The sequence below is a fragment of the Papaver somniferum genome, unplaced genomic scaffold (genome assembly GCF_003573695.1).
Source record: "Papaver somniferum cultivar HN1 unplaced genomic scaffold, ASM357369v1 unplaced-scaffold_117, whole genome shotgun sequence".
In the NCBI taxonomy this organism is placed as follows: domain Eukaryota; kingdom Viridiplantae; phylum Streptophyta; class Magnoliopsida; order Ranunculales; family Papaveraceae; genus Papaver; species Papaver somniferum.
The window spans coordinates 7,186,577-7,198,042 of NW_020620714.1; the positions used below are offsets into that span (position 1 = coordinate 7,186,577).

The window sequence follows — 11,466 nt, forward strand, 5'->3', positions numbered from 1 at the left end:
TATTGTTACTGATTTTCCTTGCCTACTTTTCCTTTTTTTTTTTTAGCAAGGAGTAAAAATGTTTGCTGCTCAAAACTATGCCCAAATCCCAACATCAAAGGATCTTATCTTATCAGTATGTGTATATGGGATCTGTATCAACCATACAAACTGGTCACGGTGTAATACAGAAATCCGTATCCATTAAATAACTTTGGTCCCGGTATATTTCAACATCCCGGGACTAATGAGAAATTTGTCACGGTCTATGACAAAATCCCGTGACTAATGAAGTTTTGATCACGGTGGATTACCGTGACTAAAGTCTATGACTTTTGGCCTCGCAGGCTTTAGCCACGGTTTTTCAGAAATGAATCACCGTGGCTGTATACATTTGGTCACGGTAAATTACTGTGTCTAAAGGCCATTTTTGTACTAGTGAGGTCGCCAGCCAACGCAAGGTAACCTTTGGCCCAACTCCAAAAACCTAGTTTTCGCCACACCTAAACCGCGCCAAGGCATGCCGACCATGCCACATGTGTCAATGGCATGCTGTGCCGGCCACCTTGCCGCGTCTAAACCATACCATGCCGACCTTCCCTTTACGACTGCCAAAACGAAGGCGTGCGACAATCAAAGGCTACCCTTCCATCTTAGATGCAAAACTTAACCGTCCAAGGTCACCAACCAACACATGGTTACCTTTGGCCCAACGCCAAAACTTTAGTTTTGGCCACGCCTAAACCGCGCCAAGGAATGCCGACCATGCCACGTGTGTCAATGGCATGCTGTGCCAGCCACCTTGTCGCGCCTAAACAAAACCATGTCGGCCTTCCCCTCACTCTGCCAAAACGAAGGCGTGCGACAATCAACGACCACCCTTCCATCTTAGATGCAAATCTTAGCCGTCCAAGGTCACCAACCAACGCATGGTAACCTTTGGGAAAACGCCAAAACCCTAGTTTTAGCCACGCCTAAACCGCGCCAAGGCATGCCGACCATGCCACATGTGCCAATGGCATGCCGTGCCGGCCACCTTGCCGCGCCTAAATTATACCATGCCGGCCTTCCCTTTACGGCTGCCAAAACGAAGGCGTGCGACAATCAACGGCCACTCTTCCATCTTAGATGCAAATCTTAGCCGTCCAAGGTCGCCATCCAACGCAAGGTAACGTTTGGCCCAACGCCAAAAACCTAGTTTTCGCCACACCTAAACCGCGCCAAGGAATGCCGTGCCGGCCACCTTGCCGCGCCTAAACCATACCATGCCGACCTTCCCTTTACGACTGCCAAAACGAAGGCGTGCGACAATCAACAGCCACCCTTCCACTTTAGATGCAAATCTTAGCCGTCCAAGGTCACCAACCAACGCATGGTAACCTTTGGTCCAACGCCAAAACCGCGCCAAGGCATGCCGACCATGCCACATGTGCCGATGGCTTGCCATGCCAGCCAACTTTCTGCGCCTAAATTATACCATGCGGGCCTTCCCTTCACGGCTTCCAAAATGAAGGCTTGCAACAATAGACGGCCACATTTCCATATAAGACGCGGATCTTAGCCGTCCAAGGTTACCAGCTAACGCAGGGCAACTTTTTGGCTCGACGCCAAGCCTTAGTTTTGGTCGTGCCCAAACAATGCCTAAACCCTAGCTTTTGGCCACGCCTAAACTAAGACATATTAAAGTCATGTCGGCCATGCGTTCATGCCACTGGCTACCAAACGAAGGGTTGCAATAATCAACGGCTACCCTTCCTCTCAAGATGCAAAATCTCGATCGTCGAAGGTCACCACCGGGCCAACAAGTCTCTCAAGCTCAACTTGCCAAACAACAGCAACGTGCTACATGTTTTCCACGAAAACACTCGAGACATCAACACATGTCACAAACTGGGGGATACTCATTGGGTATTGGTTTGGCGGTTTACAGCGTGCGTCCCGTTACAAGACAGTGTCATAAGGATGAGGCGGTTAGTAAATACATGGAGTAATGGTAAAACGCTTTCTTTTATGAAACATCAATTCCAGGCGTTACCGGTTACCACCTCCTCCCATTTACTCATCTGTTTTCCATTTCTTACGAGACCAGAGTACGTTTCACTTCGACTTGTATAAATAGGTCTTACCTATTTTCACCGAACAACAATTTCTGGTCGGGAGCATACAACACTTAGAAAATGTTTGCTAGCTTTCCCATCTGTTAGCTTCCCACTTTATGATGCAAGTCACAAAAAAACTACTCTTCCAGGATCAACTATTCTGGTATCAACACTCTCTTTGCTTCCCTCCCCAAAACCAACCCTTCTCCTCCTCTTTGTGACCGAAGCAAGTCTGGAACGGCCATTTCTTGGTTTAGGCCGTATTTTTACAGATTGATCTCTTGAATATAAAGTACTCCCTTACAGTACATTGTTTAGGGTTTAGAATCGTTTCTCACCCGCACACCAGAAATTACCGAAATCATCAGAAACCGTTTTCACCCTCAAACACCTGTAAAACTAGTAGCTGTGTCAAGTGCTAGATATGGATTCACCTTATAATTCCCTTATAGGAAGACCCATGGATACATGGGATTAAAGGAGTTGTGTCGACTTTTCATGAAGCCATACGGTTCCCAATGCCAATTGCGATAGGGGAGATCAAGGGAGATCAAAGGGATGCTCGATATTGTAACGAAAAGGACGTTCATAACTACGAAGAAAAATTAAGAAGGAAGATAGAACATAAGAAGAGAGTGTCAGAAGCAAATAAAGAAGAACGAATCATGATATTCATGATCGGGATAAACGAAGAATAGACTGAGCCACCGGAGGACCATGAGAGGAGGAATAAAAAACTAACCATTCATGAAGAGGAACACGAGATAACTCCATAAAGAGAAGATCTGACCGAGATAAGCCATAGTGGAAAGGTGGAGAGGAGGAGAATAACATAAGAAGAAGAAATAATGATAACTGAAGGAGAAACACCTGTAGCCAAAGAAGGGCGAACTCCACATGGAGGACGAAGGGTAAATCCTAGTAAGAATAAAAAGATATCAATACCAGAAACAGGAAGTAACGTCGAGAGTAAGGAGACACAAAATCCAAGAAATAAGAAGAAAGATACTTCCGAAGAAGATAAAGAAATTGAACGGCTAAAGGAAGAACTTTATCAAGAGATACTGAGAAAGAAAGACTTGGTAAGGGAAAAATAAAGTTAGAAAGGCAAAATGAAAAGCTCATTATCAGGAACAATCATCTCAAAAGGAACCAAACCGAACACGACACAAGGAGGAGAGAAAACATATCAGAGAAAATACCAGCGCCCACGGAATATGGTGAACATCATCAAGAAATGGGAAGACGAGGAGAGCGAACTAAAGACAGGACTTGCGAAAGGCCATATAAGAAAGTAATAGAGAGTTCAGGGAAAAAGAATACCAGACCCAACAATCGATGACAACCGGTAGAAGGGGGGAAACGAGCAATGTCGCAGCAAGAGGAAGGACAGAACCATGGGAGTAGAAAGAGATGATAAATAAATGTGCAAGAAGTGAACCCTGCTAACCGGAGATCGCAGCATTTTTTCCATGAAACAAAGGGACAACGAAAGCTTGTGAAGTATAATAGCGAGGAGCTCAAAGTGAGATTGTCATAAGATGATTTATTATGATCATTCATTTATGCTTTATCAGCCAAGAACCATTAATCAAGAGAAGAATTACTGAAGTGTAGGACATTTCCCCATTTTGATCAAGCAAAGATATCTATAAGCAATGTATTGGTTTAACAAAATACTAGTAATGAAATTTCTCTCTTTTGATAAACAGATCCGTTGATTGAGAACATGAATTTTCATATTTTCACCAAGTAAATTTGAATGAAGTAAGATTAAAAACAGGCAAGTTAGACCTCGCATTAGGAGGCTGATAAGACCCACGAAATAAAACAGTTTCTAGGGAAATTTAAAACCTTCGCCTAGAAAGGCTGGGAATCCACGACATGCACCCTAGTTCGCACGAAAGTGTAAGAGGAAACAATAAGTCCTAACGCACGTCGTGAACAACTCTGAGAGATATAAACTAGGGGCAATGATAAGACCTATCCGTTGAGGGTCCCTTTTATGATGGCCTTAGGAAAGGGGTGCAGAAACATGACTAAGGCGGTGACATATTCGGTTGAGCTGCGGGTGCCCGGAACGTCTGGAGCGTTACAGTTCATGACCTTATGGCAATTCCTGGCTACGATGCACTCGGTCCCAAAGAAACCTTACCTAGCGCGTGACTTAGTAACCAATAGCCATATCGGCGAAAGGGATAAGAAGTCACGAAAACAACTGACTGTCAAAATAACTGGATGAGAGGAGACCAACATGCATGTTAGGGTTTACCTCCCTAAAGGGGCAATCAGGGGGAATAGGGATGACACCCTCCAGATTAGGGAGCTGCATGACCAAAAACACGACAATATCATGGGACTACTATTCATGGGAATCACTAGTCCTGTCGTATTCTCGCGAAGTAAGACCTCAAAATGAATGTTAAGGCGAGGTTGACGGATTTTTATTCGCTAGAATGGCAATCGCTTGATACTTTATTGAACTAAAACCTTTAAAAACAAGGTGAGGCGTAATAAGACCTTAATTAGGAGGCTCAATAAGACCTCGTATAACCATATACAAGTAGAAGACAGGGGCACAATAAGTCCTACCCAACAGGCTGGTAAGACCAAAATCTAACACAAGTGGAAGACAACAAAACCATACCCATAATAATTCATAACCCAAAATATATGCAACATAAGAGGCAAACTAGAGGCAAATATGAAAATGGCATCAAGAACAAAATTAACATGAAAAGAGACGAATGTCAAAGCAAAATCATCACGAAGAGACAAAATGTCTTATATCGGAAGACAAAGATGGTATCTGAGAAGAATCACGAAGTTAATGACGAAATGATTAAATCGGTGTCAAACCAAGGCAACAAAAATAAGACAAGGTCAAGACTAGATATATTCTGTGAAATGAATTAATCCGCATTAAGTCAAGGAAAGAGGCAACATGCACTACGGGAAAAATAATCATTGACATTTTGGATGGGGTATTGTAGAAAGTCCAAGTTTTTCTACAATGCTTGACTAAGAGTTGTAAAGGGTGATGTGATTCATGTTTCGACAATATTTTGCCAAAGTTGTGATTCTCTTTCGAGTTTTTTTGAAAACCTAACACAACTCTTGTTTGTGTTGTAGGACCACCTTGAACAATATAGGTTGTGTATCGTGGAAATGTATGTATGAACACCTATTAGTATAGTATTATGAATAAGATTTGCACAACACTTGTATGAGTTGTCGAACTATCTTGGGCAACACATAATTATGTTGTAAAGATACTATTTCACAATATCTCGTTTGTGTAGTTGAAAAGTGGAAGAAAACATTTATTCGTATTGTGAATAATATTGTCACTACACCTTCTAGAGTTGTAGAACTTTTCTGAACAACTCCTACTTATGTTGCAAGATTTTCTTTTACAATATACCCTTAAAGGTTGTAATATTTGAAGTAACAACTTCTTTTTTCAGTAGATGAATGTTTAACTACAACTTTTATTAGAAGTTGTGTGCATAAAACTATTTCGAAAAACAAAATTTATAGTTAAAACTGTATTGCCGAAAGTATTTCACATTCACATTAACCTACCAGTGCAACACACATACATTCATTGTTAACCTACTAGTGTTAGACACACACATTCAAAAAAATGGCAGTGATACAAAAGTTAAGTTTACTAAACACACTCCAAAAGATTATGAAGATGTCTATGAGAACACTAATCGATCCTTGGGCCATGTAATAAAACATCCGACAGCATTACTAACATACTTGAACTCTGAAGTTGGCATGTAGACATAAGCATCATCCACATGAGCAGTAATCAAACACACAGTGTATGCGAGATCATAATAAATCTAGAAACCGCATCTCATTCAAGCTACTATCATTTGTAGGGGAAACTGCCATTTCGATTTCGATAGGAGCCATCATTGAAGGCCTGACAAAGTGTTCTTCAACCTTAGGTTGGTAACAACATCAGGAAATGGAGTCATTAGACCATTCTTTCCTTTAGGATCCCAATCCAACATGTTCTTGACCTTGATACCAATAGCAATCTGCTCAACAAATCCCAATCCAACTGCAGCTGATAAGTTCTTGCTCCCCCTGGCCTGGACGCATCGATAAATACGCGAATATCACCGACAGTGTGACGATAATTGAAGTGTGCAACCAATCGTGTTCCATCTTCTAGCCTCAGTTGAATAGAGGTTGATGGCAACGTATCGTCTACAACTAGGCCTATTAGAGCGACTGGGGCTGTGTTGAGGGTAATGGGAGCTGCAGTTTGCTCAGAGGCAACAGTATTGCTGCTGCTACCTAAGGTTCTTCCCACCCCTTGAAATCCAACTTTCTGCACTTTCTCTTCCTGCATAAATAAGAGAAACAAAAATTGATAAGCAAAAGACAGCAATCAAACAGGGTAGAACCAAGACAAAAAAGAAGAAGACAAGAATAACGGCCTTGAAGAGTAGAACTAAGACATACAGGGCCATTTCCTTCTCTCCTTATGAGATTAACATGAACTGAGGACCTCCTATCTGCTGGTTCGAGTTCTATTGGGCACTCAGATTTCTTGGTGCTCTGCATTGTATCAAGAAACAAAAACATAAGTAGATATACTTCAAGTTGAAGGGCAATAATAACAAGGATTATCTATTATAGGCAAGTATAGAGTAATATAATAGTTTCCTCAATTGAAGAACAATAGCTCAATTGAACTACCAAATCATTACTTGGGCCCAGATTTAACACTTCAATTCTATATGAAAGGCCTCTCAGTTGCAAGCAAGAGCAACTAGTGAAGTCTACAATCTTGTAAATTGGAACTTCAGGTTGGCATGGAGCCGACGAGATGTTTAATAAAAATTTAACTTCTATGTTTCTCGAGAAACATATTGACCTATATTTGTTTTCCATGAGAAAACTAGCTCCATAATGAAATGGGTGGCAGAAATATATGACTGGTTGAACCGGTTCAATAAATCGGTACAGTCACTGAAGTCTAAACAGAGTATACCCTTGTCAGGTCCATCAATCATGTGACGTGAACAAGAAAGTGAAATCAGTCTTATCATATGCTTAAGTTTAACAATATCTTCATGTGCCCATTACAATTGGTACAGTCACCCAAATATTAGATGAAAAAAGAAACACCCAACGTACTATTCAGTTATAGAACTAACATCTTTGTAAAAATAATAATCAATAATAATGATGCTGAATGCTAGATTCAGAATTCAAAATACAGGAACCACGGGAGAAGTACATAGATCATATGCCATCAAACAAATTTTAAGTGTCAAAGTTTATATTACCTCCAAAAAAGGTGCATTTTCAGGGTCATCTAACCTCCTAGAAGGACCATCATCCACTGTGAACCCATTATTATAGAAAACGATATCATGATTGTTAGCTTCTTGCGGCTGTGGAGTAGGATTAGATGTTGGTGTTAATGGTTCCCCAGACAGTAGTCGACCTGTCCCTGAAAAACTCCTTGAGCAAGCAGAAGTTGGCTGAAGGTGTTTAGTAGATCCTTCCATCGCTCCCAATTGCCTAGCTTGGTCGAATATCGAGTCAACATCATTTCCACCTCTCCCTCCTCTTGCCTAAGTTTTGCACTCACAATAACCTGCTGGTCCTAGATTTCTCATCTCTAGCAAGCTCAAGAAGACCCCTGAGTGCCGCTTCTCGTACATCTATATCTTCACTGGAGACAAGATGCATCATAGTACGAGGAAATCCTAGTTCTGTTATCACAGTGCAATCTGAACTGTTCTCTTGTGCCAGGTACTCAACTAAGATGAGAGCTTTCCTGGTTTTCATGAAATTAGCTTGGGTTTGCTTTAAATACAACATTCGGATAAAGGGTCAATGAACAGTTTAACCTTCACAATCTTAAATGGTTAACTAACAGTTTAATCTTAATTATCATCTAAGATGTTAAAACATGATCAATGTGTAAGCAACAAAAAGAAATGAAATTAATCAAGTGTCGGAGTAAATTACCTTTGAAACCTAACATTGTCTGAACTCAATGCATCCCATAACCATTTTCCAGCCTGAATGCAGCAACTCCAGGCTTGTTGTGTCGAATCAAGGCTAAACGATATCCATAGCAGAACACACAAGAGGCCAGAAGTCTCTCAATTGACGCCAGTTAATATCAACCAACCTCAGTATAGATAACAAAGCTATCCATACCCGATAAGATGACAGAATATACAGTAGACATTACTTACATGATATTGCACCAAGAGCTTTAGTTCGAGCGGTAACATCTGGATCTGAGGTGAGATTAGAAAGTAGAGGCTCTAGACCATTGGCTTCCATTACAAGTTGCTGACTCTTAGGATTGTTCTGAACTATGGTAGTTATAACCTCGGTATCCTTTGTTGAGAAACATTTGAGAAAATAACATCAACCATTCCAACCAACACCAGGTCAGTAGTGCCAGAAGCAGCCCCAAGACAAAACTCTAGCTCCATGTACCTGAAATTGCAAATCAAACACCATTATGTTAAAACAATGACAAAGAAAAAAAAGAGTAAAAACACAAATAATACTTACAATCCAAATATTGCCAACACCACCAAGTACAGCAGCAGCAAGCTTTGATCTAAAAGGATTCTAGCCTCTGTAATACTACCACCTTTCATTCCACCACCACCGCGACCTCCTCCTTTGCTTCCTCCTCTACCTCTATGATCGAATTTTATATAGTGGTAAATAGAGTTGTCGTTCACTCGGACTTTGTTGAGATTGATTCTAGGCTTAAGTATAAAATAAGAAATTATATACAAAATATGTCACCGGATGAAGAATTCACTGAGACTCGGGATTTCACTGTTTTTCATATTCAAGTGGTTCAGAAATTAATCCTAGGAAATTATAGCTCCAAACACAAGAAATATTAACTCTATTCTTTGCCAAAATAGATTTCCTAAAACATCAATTGTAAATTACAAGCATAGTGTATCAAAAGCACCTAAGCCTAAGCATACACTATCAAACAAGATAACAATTGATTAATAGAAATCATAAATCATTTATAATCGGGGCAAAAAGTAAATAAGGAATTAATTAAATTTACCACATGATGAAATTCAGCTTCCTCCGCCGTCCCAGTGATGGGGTTTAACTCCTCATGTTGGAAACACTCTCAAAAGAATTTTTCATTGCTCAAAAGTGCTTACAAGAGGTGAAAATACAATAAAACAGAAAACTGCAACCCAAATAAACGTTGCAGATCAACTGTTGCTAAGAACGATGAAAGGAAAGCGCAGCAGTGACTGTTGTGCAATCGCTGAAAAACTGTTGCAGTTGAAGGGAAATACGACAGTGGTTTACGACTGTCTTGGATAGTGCAATGTTCTTCGTGTTTTCTTCTTCATGCAGCAGCAGAGAAACTCCGCAACTTCCTATTCTACGCTCTGTTTCTTCTCCTAACTCTCCATAACCCCTCTCTTACATCCCAGAAGCTACTTATAACCCAACAACACCTCCAAATATCACCAATTACTCTTCAAAATCTTTACAGTGAAGGAATATTATTCTCGGGAATAATTTCATTTTTTTTTTCTGCACGCATGAATGAGCTGTAAAGTATCTCCCCATCAATATTGTAAAATTGCCAGTCAGTATTCTCCTTATTGCACGCATCTTTCCCATAGTAACACCAACAATGAGTGAAACGAAAATATATTTGTTCCCTGTTTTAGTTCATCACACGTCTGTTTAGTGTTGACGTATTCCAACATGCATATTTCTCGAAATAGGTTAATTCTAACTCGTGATAGGATAATCTCTTCACGCAGCTCTGACGAATAAATAAAAGGAAATCCCGAGTTTCCCTCTCTTGAAAACGTGTTTCCCTGTTTTCTTTGATCCGACGACGTAGCCCAAGTTGGATGATTCTAAACTCGTTACCAATCCTGTTTAGTCAAAACAGGATCTTTTGAGTCAAATCCATCTATCTAATCTCCCTTAAACACGACCAATATCTTCACTGAAATTCTCGTTCTTTCACAAGCACTTTCCCGCCAAAAATAATTTGAACGTGGGAGAAGATGGGGTGCCCTGATCCAAAACACGGGCGCCTTTAACAGTAGGGGTTCCTGGGGGTGCCCTTATCCAAAATGAGGGTGCCTTTAGTACTTCTCCGGGGGTGCCCCAAGCAACTTTTCGAGCCGAATTTTTCAAAAATGTACCTACAAACACATAAAACACCATAATAAGTACGAAATCGAGTACCAACAATACAGAACATTGAGGACAAATTAGACACAAAAATGTGTCTATCACTCTACCACCACCACAGCCTCTAATTTTTCAAATCAAACATTCCCATCTGTAATCCTTCCCTCAAACCTCAATTTCAATTTCAGTCACTTGATTCATTACATCCAAGAACCCTAATATCTATTTTGGGAAAGAACATAAACCCTAGCTTCTCTAATCTTCATTAAAACTCACACATCAATCACTAATTCTTCTTCATCATACTGTGTTCACCAAACCCATCTTTAATTTCTCAATTTCTAACTCAATTAACGATTCACTGAGAAAACCCTAGTTCTCGATTCATAACAACAACTCAATCTTCTTCTTCATAATTAGAAGAAACACCAACTCCTTCTTTTTTTTGTACATCTATTCTCACGATTTAATTTAACCTCTAGATTTTCAACAGGAGAAGAGCAGAGAAGAAGAACGAAAAAGAAGAAAGAAGAAGAGAATAAGGACGAAATTGATCTACTACTCACTTTTCGTCTACAGAGAAGGGGTTTAGGGTGGTAAGTGAAGAATGAAAGTAATGGATGAAGGTGGAGTCGTTTTTTTGTATTAGGGTGTTTTTCCTGAGGGAGGCGGAAGTTTTGAGAGGTTAGAGACGAAGATAAGAGAGAAAGTGAAGAAACTGTGAGAAATTTTCTTTTGGTCTTCTATATACCTATATTTGAACGGTATAGGGATGGTCATACGGATTAGGGATATCTCTGGACGGTAGGGATTTGATTTAAGATTGTCATATGGATCAAGGAAAGTGTGTTTTCTTTGTGCTTTCTCTATGTGCTTCCATTTTAAATTTCTACTAGTCACATAGGTCATGAAGTAATTTCGACTAGTCATACAGGTCATGAAGTAGCTTCAGTTCACACTGAAAGACTCGGGTTAGCAGGATACACCATTGAAATCAATAAATATGAAGCTCTTTGTGTTTTATTTTTGTTTTCTTTGTACTTTCTCTTTGTATTTTTGATATTTATCTTTTTGCTTCCGGTTTGAATTTCAACTACTAACATAGGTCATGAAGTAATTTCGGCTAGTCATACAGGTCATGAAGTAGCTTCAGTTCACAGTTCAAACTTCAAATTTGAAGATCAATGTCGAT

General features: G+C 40.1%; 1 protein-coding gene across 1 annotated transcript; it reads right to left on the reverse strand.

Annotated features, from left to right (window-relative positions):
* Window positions 1-5,921: 5,921 nt before the first annotated feature.
* On the reverse strand, window positions 5,922-7,681 carry LOC113329743 (plant UBX domain-containing protein 4-like; the record flags this gene model as incomplete). Its single annotated transcript, XM_026576580.1, has 4 exons — window positions 5,922-6,035; window positions 6,124-6,444; window positions 6,564-6,659; window positions 7,394-7,681. Coding segments are annotated over 4 exons (819 nt in total), but the record flags the coding sequence as incomplete, so codon positions are not given.
* Window positions 7,682-11,466: the final 3,785 nt, after the last annotated feature.